This window comes from Temnothorax nylanderi, unplaced genomic scaffold, assembly GCF_030848795.1.
Source record: "Temnothorax nylanderi isolate EJ_2023f unplaced genomic scaffold, tnyl_v1.0 TNYL_tig0003_pilon, whole genome shotgun sequence".
Classification (NCBI taxonomy): domain Eukaryota; kingdom Metazoa; phylum Arthropoda; class Insecta; order Hymenoptera; family Formicidae; genus Temnothorax; species Temnothorax nylanderi.
The window spans coordinates 973,095-992,508 of record NW_027249065.1 but is presented as its reverse complement, the minus strand read 5'-3'; the positions used below and the strand labels follow the sequence as shown (position 1 = coordinate 992,508).

General features: G+C 43.0%; 1 protein-coding gene across 3 annotated transcripts in view; it reads left to right on the top strand.

Annotated features, from left to right (window-relative positions):
- Positions 1–19,414, top strand: part of LOC139770922 (uncharacterized) — a 55,387-nt gene that overhangs the window by 2,335 nt on the left and 33,638 nt on the right. For 2 of the 3 annotated variants that reach the window (XM_071703227.1, XM_071703218.1), the window contains exon 2: positions 18,571–18,958. In XM_071703227.1, the coding sequence (XP_071559328.1) occupies positions 18,571–18,958 (388 nt within the window). Of the gene's footprint in view, positions 1–17,800; positions 18,063–18,570; positions 18,959–19,414 lie in introns of those variants that run through there. The other variant, XM_071703232.1, reaches the window with a different exon arrangement.

The following is a 19,414-nucleotide window of genomic DNA, read 5'->3' as shown; positions in this document are numbered from 1 at the left end:
AGGGTGTATCCACGGAATTGCGAGCGTAGACGGAATAAATACAATCGACCTTAAGGTTCGCAAATTGAAGAGTAACATTTCGTCCAAATACCTATGGAAGGCCCGGTGATTTTTTTACAAGAAAGATATGCGATTCCGTGGATCGGTGAAGTGGTAACTGTCAGCATTATGTCAGACAGACCGAGAATATCTCCTGTGAGAACGATCGCGTGACTGCGCTACATCTGAATCGAGACTCGGGAACTGGTGAGCCGCGCTCTTCACGCGAGTATCCTTCTGCATCAGGTTTTTGTATAGGAGGAAGAGAGAGATATATATATTCCAAGAGAAATATCCCATTTCGGGCACACGCGAAATAAGATAGTCGTCTGCCGCGCATTAGCGTTAACCACGGGATCATTACTGCGAATGCGTCGATTACGGGGTTCAAAGCGAGGGTGGCTCAGTCGACACTTGCCTGCGGTGGCGTCAAATGTCCTCTATTCGATATAACGGATAGAATGCTCTTTCGTTCCCCCGCCATCCCCCTCCTGTAGAAATATTTAATTAGCCGTAATTAATGCGGCGAAGTGAATTAACGCGTGCTTTTGCACATAGCTTTTGACATACAGATGTACGTTTGGCAGCCGTCCGACGTCACTTGCTGAGTGTGTTAAATGTTTATTTAAATCAACGTACGGATTTAAAGACGGCTTATCGTGCCGAGAAGTTTCCTTCGCGAGTAATTACATTGAAGAGACGTCGAAGCGGAACTCGAATTCACATTCACCGCGTTTCAAGATATTTTCGAAGTTGGAAAAATCTCTTGCGCGTACATATTCAACTGAATCGTCCCTGACCAGTTTTTATTTCAAAGCGGAAGTGGAGACATTGAATGCTAGTTCTGTTACACATGCTTTTATCTGAAAATGGCATGTGTAATTACGTACGTATTAAAATTGCACTATGTCTATATAACTCAATATTAAGATAAATTAGAGAATGCGAGCTTTTTCTATATTTTAAGATTTACATTATTTATAAAAATAGTAAAACGTGTATTCACGGCAAATAGTAAAAATCCTGTATTTGCGGTGATTACGTTCTGCTGGAAAAACATGAAAATACAGAGACGAGAAATATACATAATAACTAAATATAATCAAAGTCAGATAAAAAAAGTAGATATAATGAGAAAAGAATATGTTTTTAAAATAACATGGTTTTTTATTTTTTTATTTATTTATTACATTTATTTCATATTTAATTTAATATTTCTTATTTATTTCTTATTTTCAATTTGCCCCTTTACTTATTCCACTTTATTATAAAGAGATATTTTTCCAATTTCAAGAAACGGTTTTTTTCCAGAAAATATATAACATATTATCGTCTTTCTCTACACATATATCGCGTTAATGCCTCGTAGAATTTTTGTTCGTTGCATTCCTTGCAAATAAACGAATTTTATGTTCGCGAACATGAGAAACGGTATCAGATCGCGAGATACGTACGAGAAATGTTCGAACATGGAATTTCTATTACGCACGTACACAGCGAATTTGGCCGAGTCAAATATACTATCCCAATATGATATCTTAAAACTAACAATATTGAAGGTATCAACAATTTCGGCGTAACGACACATTTGCATGTGATGTTATTTGCATACGTATCTTTTAGACGCGACAACTCGTATACGCGTCGGCGATGTTATCTGGACCGCGCCACTTCACGAGGGACACGTGCACAAAGTTCCTTCGTAGAAATTCCATTTTCCGACACATTTCGGCGACACGGGGACCGGCATACACACACACATGTGCGTGCCGGGCGCTGAAGGCACGGCGCGCTGAAGCGGAAAGGACGGTGGGTCCGAGCATTGTCCCCCGGGGGCGAGTCTACGACTTTTGCGAGGGTGCCATACCCCGAGTGCCTTTATCGTGCGACGTTACGTTCCGCTCGCGCAGACGGGAAATTCCGGCCGAGTTCGTTGTCGTGCGACGAGACAAATAGGCAGAGACGCGGCGCAGATACGACCGGCGACCGGGGACACCGGCGCTAAATACCGTCTGCGAAGTCAATTGTGATAGGGTTTACCGATGTAAAGATAGTTCTCGATAGGTCATTCCCATACCGCGTCGCGATTTACGGCCGTAAATCGAACGAATTCGCGACGGTCGGACTTGCATAGTTAAGAGACTAGTTGTCGCGCGTCTTACTTAAACTTAGGTAACATTAGAAGTAGGTTCGGAGTAGTGTTTCGTCGTCGTAATTTTATTATAACTCTAATATCCATTTGAACGGAATTCTTATTTTATTTACTGCTGCCGTTATGACTGCACTCACTCGAACTGTCTAACGCGTCGTCTCATACTTATATGCAATATATCGTCGGGGATAGTTTACGAGAGGCCTTTACGTAACATAAACTGGAGACGTGGATGCTTGGTCACTTTTGATGCTTGACTATACAATTCTCGGGGGGGGGGGTCTATCGTCTTGGTCTCATATAAAATCGCACGAAGAATTTTCCAGGCGTCGAAATCCCTCGCCAGTACGACGTTCTTCATCCGTAAAATCAATTGTTATATTTTCCGTTCTAATTTCATTAAATTAAAAATTAAACCTAGTAAAATCTATAACATGTGTATATGTTACCGTTAGAACCCGAATTCCGTCAATACCCGATTTAACTAGTCAAAACTAGTTTTATCAAAAGCCTTTCGTCAATACTAGCATTAACATGGTTAATTCCAGAAATAATCAAATGTATTTGACAATACCGGTATTCCCTAAATATTTTTCAGTTAATACCCGTTCTGACGAGTTAAAGTCAGTTTTAACGGAGCACACTCACCGTTAAAACACGTTTTTAGGTAAAACTAGTTGTAACTATAGGGAAAAGTAATAATGAACTCCTGCTTTAACAAAGCGGGTGGATATTTTATCATATGTGGATATTTTGTCATATTTTAACAAATCGATTTTTCAGTCAGATCTAGTTTTTACTGACAGTCCATTGTTATTTCTAGAATTGACCAGTTAATACTAGTATTGACGAACGGCCTTTGATAAAACTAGTTTTGACTTATAATTAAATCGGGTATTGACAGAATTCGGGTTCTAACGGTAACATATACACGGCGGAGAAGAGCAACATCACAGATTCGCATTAATTTTAATGAAGTGGCTGCGCTTTTTATCACACAGCGATATGTAAAACCGCCCTGAGTAATTTATTTGCTTAGAGCCACTCGGAACTTCTCTGTGTGGTTCAACTTCTTTAATTAACGATGCTGTTTAGGATACTTTTAACAGCAGCGCGCAATTCCCGGACGGGCAAAGACGTCTTCCCCGGCGAAAAGCGTTGGCGACTAACTCTATTAAGTAGAACATCTCGTTCGTCACGGTGTGTTCTCTTGGTCTGGTTGACGCTCTGAAAACGCGCGACGATGAAAACTTGGTTGAGAGTTGGTGCATGCGCGAACTCACACTTTCTTAATCATTAACAATCCACGCGGCGCGTACTTTACACGTGAATTCGATTCTCGCCCGAGAAACACGGTGAGCGGCGCAAAGTATGGAAATGAGGACACGCTTGGAAAATGTCCCGCGGCGAAACGCGCGCATAAATCATAAGCTCAGGAGACACGAGGGCACGACACACGGGAGCGAGCCTGTCGGGGCTACGTCAGGAATTGTGTCGCGCAAAGGTGCCGCGTAAAGACGACTTAATGGGAAATTGAGCGGGATTTTCTTGTTATTCGATCACATCCCGGTATAACGGTAACCCTCTTCCAGTATCGCCCGGTGCTATCCGAGTTGCATCAAGATATCTGGTGGTCGCCAGTGTGAATTCAATAGCTCTAACACATTCGATCGTACCGATGGGATATCGCTCGCATAACGCTTGTGCTCCCCGCGAGTCGTTTAACCAAATACGGATGTGTAGCGCTACTTTTATGTTTCTTAAAATTATCTCGAGCAAAAGCAGTAAAGATATGCTGCACTCTCTCTCGACGAGCGTGCACTTAAAATATATTTCATGAAGCTTGTATTTTAGGGTACACTTTCGGCTCCACTTTTACACGCTGCTATATATCGCTTTATATCCGGACTGTTTTGAAACACGTACAATGGCAGCTTATTAGTTAAATGGACAGCAGTAATATTCTGCCGCTCAGAAAAAAAAAATGTAATGAAAGCTGTAACTTTTTTTTTGCAAAAAAAATTTATATATATTTTATACGCCCGGGGTAATGTAATATAAGCTCGCGCCAATTACGCTTTCCGTATCGTTTCCGCTCTATAAAGAGTTAATTAAATATTCCACATGTTTTATAAAAATAGTAATAATATGAAATTTAGGGAGGTATAATGTCTGAATACTTGGCAAATGTCAGAATCCTCGGCCGCGTGCTTCGGCATAAATCTGCCCGAGTCACGCGTTCACGCAGGCAGATTTATGCGCGTTCTCTTTTATAAATGAATATCGGCTACATCAGTTTCGACACCGATGTATCGTATTGACACATATTGAAGCGTATCGACGCAGATGTAGGGCATATTGATTATTTTGCGCCGCGAGAAGTTTTTTTTTTATAAAAGCGACGAGAGCGGCTGTGAAGAAACCGGGCGAGGTATACATTTAGAGAACCGTGAGTAAGCAGGCTGCGCAATCACATCGTATCCTTTGGCCGATCGTCACTGTCGTTGGCAGCGTGCATTATGATCCATTATACCGTCACAAGACCCCATATACGGGCGAGGATGTGAGCCATTACTGAATCATTATCGTCCTTGCACGGCATTCTCGCAGGATTTTCGCGATGTTTCGCAGACGAGCGCTTTACTTCCAAGCGCGACATGACGACGCGATAAGAAACAAATTCTTCACGCGTAAAACATTCTTTATTGACGTAACATGCATTTTTACAGAATATTTGTCTTAATTGAACACTGTTCTACAAGTTCAATTCAATAAACATAATTTTTATTCAGACAAATCGAGGTAGCGAATGAAGATCGCGTTGTATTCTTTTATGGGAAAATGTTTTTGTGAAATTGAATTGAAGTTATCCCCTCCGATGCTTGTTGAGTAATCAGCGAGTGATCTAATTGATAGAATGGGAGACGTCGTCACAAAATATCGCGCGGGGAATATTTTACGGCCACTATTAATACGATCCATAATTTCATAATTCCGTTTTAAGTGGCGCGAACAAAAGTACCGAGTGCGCTTGTCACTGACAAACTTACGTTTAACCGAGTCCACTTTCTCGTACTCTTATAAAAGTTTAATTGACCCAATTGATTAATATCGGACGGCAACTGCAGCGGGCTGCGGAAGGTTCTGGACAAATCCTTCCCGCAGAGAGGCAAAATTTTAATGGTACTTTAATTACACATAAATTAGCGTCGTCTGATTGTACGAATAATATGATTTAATCACATAATTACATGAATATTCAAACCGCAGAATCAAGAGAAAATTCTTTTCGTAGTTAAATTGTTTGTCGCCATAACGGAGCATCTGAACGCAAGAATCTGACAACAGATTTATTAAAATATGTTAAGAAAGTTTACGGAATATATTACAATAAATTAATATTTTCTTAATTTATTTATCGGCGACTTTTTTAATACGTGACGAGAAAGTATAATCGACATCTCGTTATTAGCATGATCAAACTGCATCTTCTACATTTCTATACTTTATCGGTAAACCACATTTAGAACGCCAAGATTGTAAACGCATATTTATTTCTCTAAGACATATTATATTTTGAGAAATATTGCAGCAAATATTATCCGCGGTTGCGTGTAGGTATACGTGACGATTATTTCGTTAAGTGAATTGCATGGTTCTCTCTTCTCAATCTAATATCATTAATGGAAAGTCCGATTCGCATAACGAATCGACTGCGTTTTGACAAAAACGAATGCCCGGATGACTCCGAGTTCGTTCCAGTTTGAAAGATAGAAGGGAACACGCAGCGAGCGCGACAGGATGGTTAACGCGATAAAAAACTTACTCAACGCGCTTTGACGTGAATGAGGTTCACTGTAATGATACTAGAAACGTGGCCACTAACTTGTTACAGTACGCCTTTAATCGATGCTACCATCCGTCGGAATCGCGAGGCTACCTAATGCTTATTTTCTTCACGTTCACGAGCCGACGTTGTCAATTTTATATAACAACGTAATATTACTCCACGTACGCATCGTACGAATTCGTTTTGGCAGTGAAAAGTCCAAGCGTTTGCACGGACTCTTAAAAACAATTAATTCTACCTTCGAAGAAAGGAAAAATTAACATAATCGGGGTGGATTCATGCAAACTGTTTCGCTGCCGACCGCGAAAGCGGATTTCGCGTCGCAAAGTTTTCACGACGTTACCCTTTTTTTTCTCTTTCTTCCTCTTCCGCGTCTTAATGCACATTTCTTTCATGAATGCGTTAAGTGAACGGACTCGCATTTAGATCGACTTGATGCCTGGCTCGCATTCGGTGTCGCTCGGCTCGCGACGGCCACTCAAGAGACGTCCCCCGTCGTAATTTTATACGGAACCGCATTCATTACGTCTGAGAGACACAAAAGCGGGCAAAAGTTAGGAATTATAACTCCTCTCCGTTTCATCCTCTCTCTCGCTCTCGCTCTGATCGTTGATGTTATTACAACGTTGCACATCATTCATAACTCGGATTCTACACAAGCGAAAGTCAATGATAACAACAGGAGAGCGTTCACAGGAGAAGCGTTTTCCTGTGCACACACCGAGAACGACGTATTCCTGCAGGGATAGATCTATTCGCCGGCCGCGTACCTCCTGTTGCTCGATATTCTATAGATTGTGTAAAGAGCAAACAAAGGTGAGCGCACGCTGAATAAATCGGTCATTCCCATATTGCACGGAGAACCGTGCAATCTTTTTATCACATGAATCACATATTATTTACTCTGACGTCGATACGAGAAATGTGAAAACCGTATTCGCGCGATAAGAGATACGAGTAAACGAGAGAGATCCACGTCCCCTCCGAAAATATCTTGCTCCCGCGCGACGTTGCAATCAAAAATTCCAAGGCTACTCGCGAACTCGACGAGACGAGGTATGGCTCAGGTAGGTACGCCCCGCGGTGCATCACGCTGCATTCGAATGCTTGCTTCCTGCTGCAGGCAGGTACCTTAAAGTCTTTGCTGAGTAAGCCCTCGTTTTACCGGGAATCATGAAAAGTGAGGACACAGGGGACATACAAAAGAGAGAGAGAGAGAGAGAGAAACGATGGGGGAGGAAGAGAGAGGAGGGAAGAATTGCGAGATACATCGCAACTAGGTGTCTCGTGGCATTTTAAACCGGAGGTGGGGAAGGTTGCACTGATCTCTCCTTCTCTCTGAAAGTTCCGTACCCCGCTCCCTCTCTGTCCCGTTCTCATCCCCGTTTTGGTCCCACTTTGCACTCCACTCGGCCTCCTTTGTCTCCGATATGAAACGCGTGGGCGATTTTCGTGCTGTCTCGCACTTGGCGCACCCACGGCTGGAATGTCGATCCGATTCGCGCGGAAGCTGATTTTAAGATTGTATACGAAAAAGCGGATTCCGGCCGAATCCGCTTTTTCGCGATTCAGTATATCTATAAATCAAAATCTACGTGACTTGATGATTATCAACGCATCGCGCGTATGAGAAAATAAAATATCCCTTTTAAGCGCATTGCAACAAATACACTGCAACGAACGGGCGAAACGATGTTACATCTCTGACAATTGCTCGCTTTTCGGTTCAGCGATCGTTGCACTCTGATTGCGATACATTTTTCTGCCAAAGGAAAAGTTTTATCGTCTATCGTTTGCGACACGCGATTTCGGGATACCCGAGTTTCTCTTCCATATGAAAATATTTAATTGCATTACGTAACGCAATTCCGCGATGTTGAATGCGCGGAAAAAAGCCACATTTGCAAAGGTGCCTGCGAAGCGAAGAACAAATATTTGTCGCGCAACAATGTGTCCCGTATTTTCGCAGTTGGACTATGCAATTTATTTCTCTAAACTAACAGATTAATGAGCGAAAAATATACGGCGTATAAGTCGTGCATTCATTATAATTATGATTTTAAGCGCACATCTTGAACTTGAATACATTTGTAACTATTATGAACTTTACATATAATATACGTTAAAAATATGTTGCCAATGCATTGGAAATAAGATTGCAGTAAAAAATCGTTCAAGTAACAGCAAAAAAGTGCTGAATGCTCGGTATGCGTGTTCCCTCCCTTAATCTTTCGCTTTTATATCTCCACAGTGTTCAGCCTTCGGCTGAATGCTGTTAAGGAATGAATAGTAGATCCTTTGTGCAACGGTTTATGAACTCGGGTAAGAATTATATCGCCTTTACCGTTTATCAGTCTCGCAATAAATTTCGATATACTTTGACCAGAAAACCGCGAGTCTCTCAGCGATCGACTAATATTTCAATAAAACTTGCCCAGCGTGCTTTATTGCGCTTCTATGGGAGCTACATCTCTTTTACAAAATCGCCAATTTATTTATTCCATGCTAATAATACTGAATAATACCGCATCGATTTTATTTCCATTATTATTGCCGTTATTTAAATTATCAGATAATTGCAGTAGATATGTGTGAATTTATAATTTCGCGGATCGTCGACGGAAGGAAGTATCGAGGTATATGTTATGACAATATTTCATTTTCCAAGCCTACACAGAATGTCAGCTAGAATGTCGACAAGCGGTCGACGTGTGTTTTCTTTCAATCGATCTTTTATTCTTCACCATAGCTATTCATAATATAGGCATTTGCTTTCCACATGAGGGTAGTTTGCTTTTTTTCCAGCACGACCAATTATTTACATCTCGTAGTATCAATTTATGCTTTAGTTTTTTAAAATTATTTTTTATTAGACGTATAAATCTATTTTTAATTATTAATACGAATTAACAATAATCATTCATCTTTACTAATTACCAATAATTGCATTATTAATAACTACAGATTAATATTATAAACTTTCTGTATAATTCTGAAAATTCTAGAGAATATTTTCGTCCGCGATTTTTATTGATAATCAAACTAGATCTGCGAAACTGGGAAATTACTTTTTTTATGAATCAAATAGTACTACGATCTTTAAAACAGCGCAATGTTATGCCTAATGTAATCCTATCTCGTAATAACTGGTACAATTCAGATCGGTTTGTGAATGTTACGGCGCACAATCATTAGGCTTATCGAAATCGCAATTATATTCAACGATGGCGTCGTGCACGAAATCGGTTGTAAACAGGCGGTTAACCGCACCGCTAACGAGTTCATCCTCAACGCGTTTGTCGTCCTCCCCGTTATGGTGATTAATCGGTTAATTCCTGGTAATTTCGCGTATCCACAATCGAAAACGACTACGATAAACCACCGTATGTTCCTCGAGCGTATGAGCATTATCAGTTTTACCCATTTTTTTATTCCGCATAGTGCAGTCTATAATTTTTTATACTCTTTTTATACAATTTATCAGATCGTACGATTTGTTTTGCGGAAAATTCTCTCTTAATTCGACATCATACGATCGCTCTTTCTCCCGAAAAAATAATTGACTCAACTCCAGACTCTTTAAATATATTCTCCCTTTATTTTCGAAATTATGGAGGTAGGGAAGAAGGGAAGGACGAGGCATATTCATAATTTCGACGAGAACGGCGTAGTAATTTTAGCGAGCTTTGTAAAACTTCATGGGAATTAGCCCTCGAATGGGCCGAGGGAGCGAAACGAGAGCTTTGTGTGTGCCTTAACAGCAAGCTTAACAGGGTGCTTGACGACTGATGTAGTGGGTTGTGTCTTATCTAGATATCTTGAAAAATGCTGGTGAATTTTTCCCTGAGATTTCAGGGGCTATCCGCCGAGAGGGGACCACCTCGTGGCGCTTCTGTTAAACCGAAAACGCGCCCGAGAGGCAATTACTTATCCGCCGACGCGCCGATGCTTAAACTACCGCGCTGTTGGTACACGGGGGAAATCGAATCACGGCGAGATCGACTGCTTAGATCTGGCATTGAGTATCGCGCGATCGTTACAATCGGTATTACGCGGCATTACGTTAATCAGCCGATGTATTACAGTCAATTTGGGAGCGCCGGCTTCTCCATTGACGTCACTGCCGCTCGGAGAAAGCCGAGGAAAGATGCGAAATGATCGGGAAGCTGACCTACCAGGTCGCCTCTGTATCTTCGTCTCCGTTGAATAATTTCTTATTGTGTCAGTGATTGAATCGAGTCGATTCGGTGATCCGGAAGTCACTGCGATTCGGATTCGTTGAGCAGACAAATGTAAAAGGGACTGATAAAATTATCCGTGACAAAATACGTTGCCGCGCATAAATTACGCTCTTAGCTACACTTCGTTGGTCAATATCGTAACAGACCTTACCGAAGGCTATGTTAAACGTATTTGCCGATCCGATTACAATCCTCAGTTTTCTGTCATCATCAGAATGATAAAACTCGTTTGTCGACGAGATACGTCATGGTCCGCAAATTACAGAAACGCTATTACCCACTCTTTAACGTAACGGATCTTGTACTGAAAAAAATTTTAACTCGCTATAACGCGTGCCGACTCCGACCTACCCCGATCCCGCGAGTTTCATCTCCGCGCGTCTATCATCGAGTAAGCCGAGTATCAATAACTCTCCAATGACTTCCCGCTCGTCCCTGTCGCGACGTCGCGAGTATCAAAACGGAAGCCGACGCTTATCGGTGCGGTACGACGCCGCGCACCCTGTCTTGTAACGCGTACGGTCCCATCCTCCCGTTCCCGGTCCGCTATCTACGCGGGTTGCAGGCCGCGATCGCTGATCGGCATGCAAATTTCCGCGCGGCGGGCGCGGAAATGAGCCGCGCCGGTGTCTTCTGCGCTTCGCGCCGTCTCATTCAATCAAAATGCGGGACAGCGTGATCGAGTACTCGGGCCTTATCGTACCTCCACCTGCCGCTCGTAAATCTCCTTTTTCCGCCGCGATTTTTCTGCACCTTCTCTTCCTCCTCCTTCTTCACCCTCCCTCTCTTCTGCCTTCTCCACTACCTACGCTGGCACTTCTTCTCCGGATGTTCTTCAACCGTTCCGCACGTTTTCTTTCCTGGCGGCTGGCGCGCTAATTGCCGCGGACGCCACGTGCGGAATCTCCGGTATGAAAATTCGCTCTGATTTCAACTCCGAAATCCGAACTCCGAACTGAATCCGAAAATCCAGATATCGAACGGTGGAACATCGTGAAATGCAATATACGCATGCGGAGACTCGCGCGTTTTTTTAATTCTCTAACGAAGGAATTTTCCCGAAGTTACTGACAAGCGAAATAGTAAATGTACTACGTTTATGACATCTGTCTCTAATTAATTATTTTTGCATTAATTAATGATATCGGATGGAAGCGAGAAACTTTAAAATCCATCGTTCACTTAAAATCTCACTTGCAGACGTTTCGTACACCACGAGATGTAAAGAAAATGGAATTTCTAATTAACGTATGTTACAGTTAATTAAATATGCAGGATATACTTCAAAAATGAACGTACCGAAAAAAGATAAAAAGAGTTCATATAGACATATAACAAATTTTATTTCGTTTCCTTCCGTTGCAGCTATTTTTGCATTACAATAACGCCTGAGTCATCGTAACTGATTCCATTTAAATGTTTCCAAACAACATTTCATCTCCTATGTATACAATTTTACTGATTATTTCGTAAACGCTGCTTCACTGTGTTTCACAAGTTATTCCAGCTCGTTCTCTTGAAAAAAAAAGCATTACGTAAGAAAACTAGAAACCACTCCAACTCTGGCGCGTGCTATTCTCAAGAGAATGAAATGAAATAACTCATAAAACGCTGTGGAGCATAGCGTTTACAAAATAGTCAACCAAGTCGTGCCTGATTTTTCTTTTACGGACTGTCTTCAGTTGCAACGAAACATGTTAGCTGTACGGTAACATAATTAAAACGTATAAAAAGATTAGAATGGCGAATACAAAGCCTCTTATTCGCAGTACGTCTATTCGCAGTGGATTTAACGAATCATAATGTCTGCCTCAGTCTCGCGAGAGAGGTGATGAATGTACAACGTTAATTCGAGAAATCTCTTATTTGCCATGCATTATGCAGATGCTACATAACGTTACCATCGCGAAAATAGTTTCCCCTCCGCCGATCTGCAATAAATTACGGGGCGTATTTGGGTTTTTGGGTGGCGAGAGAGGATGAGAGGATGCTCTGCTGCAAAATCGCTCGTCATCGCGGTATACTAATGTGTGCGCTCATGATTTATTTAAAGAATAAATGATGCCAGATCCGTCGCTGATTTATGAGCGAGCGCGTCGGATCGCGTTAACAACATTAATCCTGATATACCTGACGATCGGGCGAAAGTTTATTTTGAAGGACAGATGTTTAATCAAAACGAAGTACAATTCTAAATTGCGCAAAACTGCGGAGCTTTGGGCTGGAGCTGTGCCAGTCGCTGGAATGAAAAGTGTGTTACCGCTTAATTATCATAAATTTAGATGCGATCTAGATTCAAGTGGCTTAAACTGGAGACCAAATAAAAATCGTCAATTTCTTTCAGTTTCCAATCGTCATATCTCCAATTTTAATCCTCGGCTCTATCGCCGGAGCGCCAGTTCGTTTTATAAAAGAATGTCGGCGCTCAACGAAAATCCGAAAAGATCAGATTCATTATGAATCAGCGGAACTTAACGGACCCCGCCAAACGCTATTCGCGTCTTTTTATCATACTCGAGTCGGTCATACTCAAGTGCTCACACGTTTTACCAGTCTCATCGATCCTCGATACGTCAATCCTTGGCTTGCGCCGGTGTTTACCCGTCCGTACCGAACGTCGCATTTCCAATTCGGCATCCGACAGAGAATCAATCCGATCACGTATGTTTATGCAACGTGGTGCCAACGTCAGCACCCCGCGATCGGACTTTCGAGTTGGACCGCCCCTCGTCGTTCTCTCTTCCTTTCCCTTCGTTTCGCTACTTTTAGCGGGACGTGAGTGGCACACGACACGAGTGCAACGAGGGGCAGGGGTTGGTCGACGATAATGGTCGTGGTCTCAGCCGTTGCGCAACGACAAGATGCGGTATCTACTCTTGCGCGGCTTGCCTCACCTATCCCACGGCTTGACAAGAATCAAGCGAAGCAATTAGTGTCGTCGTCGACGTTAACGAAGTTTTCCTTCGGGCGGCGAAGTATTCGGAAGGGAATTAAGGGCGAGGGACAAGAAGGTCGCGAGGCTCTGATGCATTCACGCGCGTGTCCCTTTTCTTCTCTCCTTCCTCGAATCGATCGCGGACTAAACTTCGATCTGAGAACGATGTGTTCGGAGTAAATTCAAGCGACGAATCCGTCTGAATAAATTTTAGACTGTGGGAAACAATAGGGCCGATTGATTTGCTAAACTGATTATGAATCAGCCAAACGAGTCCCGCGAAGATAAATTACCATTCAGATATCGGAGCTAAATATTAAGAGTTTCCATTTTCTGCCGACGCAACGTCATTTCGAGAGACAACTATGATAATACGATGTTCTCTTCCCCGTGAATAAAATAAAAGCACGTTTAAATTAGCGCGATAACCGTGTAGGCTGTAGGCGGACGCGCGTATTATTATTGCAATTAAACCATGTAAAACAATTGCTTCCGCATCGATGGTACGATCGCGCGCCGCACGTGTTCGTGCCGACTTTGATGCAGTGTTATTATTGTTAATCAATAAGAATAGAGAATATGAATTCAATAATAACGCATAATTGAGATTTATTGGAATGCGTGAATGCGAACGCGCCCGTTTATTGAATTATTTTAACTCAATGCATACACGGCGCGGCGTATCGGAAAACGCGGCTCACATCGTGATTACAAGCGCAGGTGTGCCAAACATTTTTGCGGACGAAAGCACCCACATATTTGATATATATCACTCGAAAGGTGTCCCAGTTTATAGGAGGTAATTTAATAAGAGAGAGAAAGATGTGTGTCTTTGTGTGTGTGTGTGTGTGTGTGTGTATGTGTGTGTGTGCAGCTACGATCCTTTCGGCACTCGGAGAATTCTCGGAAATTCTCGAAAAGTCACGGAACAAAAATGCACATCGGCTCGTCGGCCAACCGGTGTATATTCGTGAAATCAGAAAAATGCGACTAGATTATTCTCCCGTTTCTCCCTCGGTAAAAATACGTGCCATTTATCTGACGTTACTCGCGCGCATCCTTGCATTCAAGAAATCTTTAAGTTCTTTAAATAAGAGAATTTCGCTGGAATCATATCGTCGCTTTTGGGACGCAATGCATAATGCATAATGCCCCAGAAAATATCTAATGTAATTTATATCGGTGAACATTTCTGCTCCCCCCGTCGTGCCTTTTCACGTTGTACACTTACTTAAACAAAATTTTAATCGCAAACAGGAACTTGCGCAAACTTGCTGAGACTCCTCGTTTCGCGAGAGTAAATAAAAAAAAAAGGGAAACAAATTTTTCAGTTAATTTTACAAGCAGGCATTTAACGTAATTTCTTTCCACGTTTAATCGTTGCCAGGGAGTATAACGTGAAAATTAAAAACTTCGTAGAAAGACGATAGCATTTATCCAGCTCTTACAGTGACAAGAAATTGACGTGGCACTGCGTGGCACTCGTTAATTAATTTCTTATTCTCAATCACCCCCGCGATATTTTATGCCTGACTTTCACTGTAAATTTATTCTGATGAACTTGTCGAGGACATAATAAACGCAATTGTGAAAATCTGACGATTGATCTATTGGAACAAGAACGAGATATTCGGAATTTTCTATCATAGAGTTGCGTGGGAAGTTCTACAAAAGATAAATGTAAATTTTATATTCCGTTTAACCCGCCGATTAAAAGTGGTCAAAATTTACAGCCGTTTTGTACGACCATTCTTCTTCGTAATTACCTTCATTAAGGTAACCGACTCACCGGCTGTCAGCAACGATTGCGACGATGATGAAGCGAAAATCATTATTTCGCAGGAGAAAGCGCGAAGTGCGATCGACTGTGATACATTCGTTCATCGATAACCGTTTTGTCCGTGACATATCATACTCGAGTGGACGAATGTGTACCAGCCCCAGGTTTACGATTCGCACCTGTTTCGTCAAAAGCGACGATATTAAACGTTAATATCGTTTGGATTAACCATCTTAACATGCAACGTGCTTAATTTCGCGTACTCTCACCGACTTTCCAGAAACTTGCAAATGAATCTCTTTGCATATATATTTACAGTATGCATTTATGCAAGTTTATATATTACTTTTATGCACGCGCATCCGTAAATAAATCATAATTTTAAAGCGGAATCCTCGATCTGATATTTATACGATATTAAAATAAATGCTATAAAAATATTATAGCAGGTTGCGAGGCGAAGCGTCGTCTACTCGAAAGATTCGTGTAATTTCCCCATTAGCGTCGCTTTTTTTTTTTAAAGCGCGATAGACGGATACAGTATAGTCCTTAATCTATCGAAAGACCATGTGACACAATGCTCTCATAAAAGCCGTACATTTTGACACGGGCAGCGGCCGCATAATCTTGGCTAAGCGCCAATACACGCTATTAAAACAGCCATTAAAAATCTGCATCATAATTCCTTGCATGCACGCGAGGATAAACAACATTGTCAAGCTAATTAATGTCGGGCACGATAGCAGAAGGAAATTAACTTTGCCTTTGTTATTCGCAATCTAATGAAGCAACTTAACTGCAAAATACCGTTAAAAAGATCCATGGTGAGCGAATTATTGCAAAACATGCGCAAATGATATTCTTCTTACTTTCTATCCTCTCTCGCAAAAATACTGAACTTGTCCTCCGGCGATCCGGAGTTTCCGCCTAACGCAAACAGTTACCCGTTTCTCTCCGTGGGACAAATAAGTGCCCGGTATCCTACCATTGCAGTTACAAAGGTCGTAATGAAATGTAATTTAAATTGGCGGAAAGGAAGGAATTGAGGGTGGGAGAGAGGAAGGAATCCAGGGTGCCGAGCGACACGAAAGTGTCGATGTCGATCGGCGAAACGTGACGGCGCTTTAACGAGGATTCAATTTTGTCAGCGCCCGGCCGTGTCGCGCCCGGAGAAACGCGAAAAGGAGTCGGGAACTTCCAGGGAAGTTTCTTCTCCGCCACCGAGCACCGTGCTTTTATTACCGGACGTCCGGAGAAACTTTCTCTCTCACGCGGTTTCGCCCACCGAAACTTTCGCCCGCGGTGCATAACCACTTTAATCCACCCCGGCGGTCGACAATGTTCCCCTCCCTCTCTCTCTCTCATCTAGGAACTAGGAACCCCTCGGAATTTGATCAAGCAGGTAGCGCACAGCGTTCGCGGCGCGCTCGAATTTGATTCGCTTCGTCGAACCGTCGCGTTGCCGTCGGAAGTTTCTCACTTCCACCTCGTGACTCCGCTGGTAGTTAAGGGAAGACAGTCACGCGTCTGTCTCGGTACGTCGCTCCAATCCCGTTCTCCATCCAGAAGAACCTAAATGCATTTTGACCCTAGGAGCGACTTCCCGGGAATGCAAATATGTTTCCCGGTGATACCGCGCGCCGTCTACGCGAGTTCGTGTTGCGAGCGACGTGTTTCGCTTGGCCGGGGGTTGGCTTCGCCGAGACCCGCCGGAAGCGTTGGGAGGAGATAAGGCGGGAAATAAGACGGGCGCGTCTCAAGTTCGCTATTTACCTCCCAATTTGTCGCGCGTGCTCGTCCTCAATTATAAACTCCGAGAACAGTCTTAATTCCGTCTCATTCTCTCTCCCTCGGCGCGAATCTTATCGACAATTCCGGTTACGCAAACAGTCGCGTCCGAGCGATGTAATTTTCGAGAGGGAGGTTTTCCCCTCGCCTCATCGGGTCGTGAGTCCGAGTTGTATAATTTAAACGCGCAAACTTTATCGCTTTGATGTCCCAACAACGACATTCATCGCCGACTAAAGCTCATACTGCGAGCTTTCGGTACCTATGCTGCCGCTTTCGCGTGAGATTGAAGCGATTCTTACTCGGGTCGCGAACTAGTATTACAATTCCGACGATTAACACGTGGCGATTCAGTGTAGTAGTTCGCGGACGGTTATTGCCGAATCCCACCGCTCCTTCTTCTCCTTCCCCGGGGACAGGAGAATAAAACGGGAAATGACGTCTGTGCATTTCACCCGTTTTTTTTTTTCACCTGTCACATCGAGCCACCAAGTGACACCGCGCGCTTGCGATGCTCCCTCATTTAAATGATGGATACGCGGGCGCTATTACATTCTTTCGGGGGCGCGGTTAATCGCTCGTCAACGTCTCGCGAACTTTCGCGATAATGAAGCACGGCCTCTCCATCCAGATCGACTTTCGCCCTTACCGCGGGACGAGCGCAGCTCGGTTTGATAGATCGCGGACCTCGCAGGGATCTGAAATGACGAGGATACGAGCCGCACGACAAGCTCGGCTCATTAATAGATCTCTCTTTCTCCCCTCTTCTTTTTTACGTCTTTTCGCTTTATTGAAATATATATAAATGTCAAAAAATTTTCCCCGACGCAGCATTAGCACGTTTTTGAAATTAAAATCGCGTCTCTTCCGTATATTGACGCGCTTTATGTGTGAGTAGATTTTAATCATTGATAAAGCCCGACGCTGAAACGACGGAATGAGCTCCTCGTCAAATTGCACGATACTGTCGCATATGTGTTACTGCCTTAGAAGTTCCACGTTTCGTGCCTATAACAGCATCTGACACGGGTGGATTAAATATTAAAGTGGCTTTACTTTGAGCGATTCGTCTGTCGCTCAACGACACATTTATAAGTTAACGGTTATAGCAGTCGATCCTAAAAGTCTTGTAAAGAGAAAAAACTGAAAGGTTATAAATAAATGAGCATTTTAAAGGACCTCTCCGAAAGGTATCCTCGAAACGTAACGCCTTCTTTCTTTTGGAGCTTCGGAGCTGCGCAAAGTTCTATATCAAGATTGTCAAATGTTGATGTAAGGTAATGTATTGTTTGGTGAAGAAATGAGATGTTTGCTGAAGAAACAAAGATTTAGAAAAGCTAGCTCGAAAAATCACGTGCGCTTGGTAGAAACTGAAGAGCACTTTTGCAAAAGAAAATCCCCCATGTGCTTCCAATACTCTCTGAAATGTGGGCCTCTCAGAAGTCAAATTGATCAACTTCACTTTTTGTAAGTTTTTTAATTTTAAAATACTGGAGTATGATCAGTTTATAACTTTATCGGTTATATTTTTCTATTTTTTACTTTATGATAAAATTGATCAATTTGCTTCTAAGAGTATAGTCAAATTTATGAGAATATTCCTTTTCTAAATTGAAACCCTTTTAGGATTCGACATTTCGCGTGTATCTAATTTCGAGCGCGTTTTATCGCGTTAGTTCGGAGCACGAAAAGAGAGAGTGGGTAATAAATAAATAAATAATTCGTATCGAGCGATAAAACTTTTTCCCGGGACGAGTGGGAGATTCAGGCCGCGATTACTTTCAGACGAGACAGAGCAGCGGCGCGGTGGGAAACGGCGCGGAGGAACGAGAAGGCACCAGCCCTCTGGACTGCACCCCACGGACGTCGATGACGATGGCCATGACAACGTCGGCGCTGCCGACGCAACCGATCTACGTTTCTACGGGATCGTGCTCCGTCGCCGACGTCTCGAATCTGCAACGTCGGCGACCACGGCAGCAGGAACCGCAAGAATTATCTCTAACCCGGCCGACGGACACGGCCGCCTCCTCGTCGTCCATCCGCGACGAGCCCGTCGTCAGAACCCCGCTCTCCGCGAACGTCATCCTGTCCCTGCCGGCTTCGCCGAAACGATCGTCGGCGAGCCACTCTTCGTCCAGCAAGACGCCCATATCGAAGTCGCAGATGAAAGGTGAGTCGAGATTTAAAATGTCTCTTTCCAGTTCGATTGCATCATTAGAGCCAAACTAGACAGGAAGCGACAGAAGAAGAGAGAAAGAGGAAATAAAGGTATAATGCCAAAATTTACTTTTTTCTCTCTTTCTTTCTTTTTAACGCCGAATGACGATATCCAAATGGCGCGCCATGAATCTCGTCTGGACTTTAGGCAATTTCATTTGTCGTGTGGCAAGTTTTTTGGCTGATTGACTGAGAGAACAAGTTTTTCGAGGGTTCGGGAAATTCTCCATCTGATGGCCAATCGGCACGCGCCGGAAAAACTTGTCGCGCGACACGTGAAATATCAGACTTATCCGTCACGGCCTTTATTCGTTCTGAAAGGGGCAGGAAACTTTTCTCGCATAATTAATCCTATCCACAAGGACTATCTATTCCATCCCACTATCCTATCACAATGCTAAACATTTAA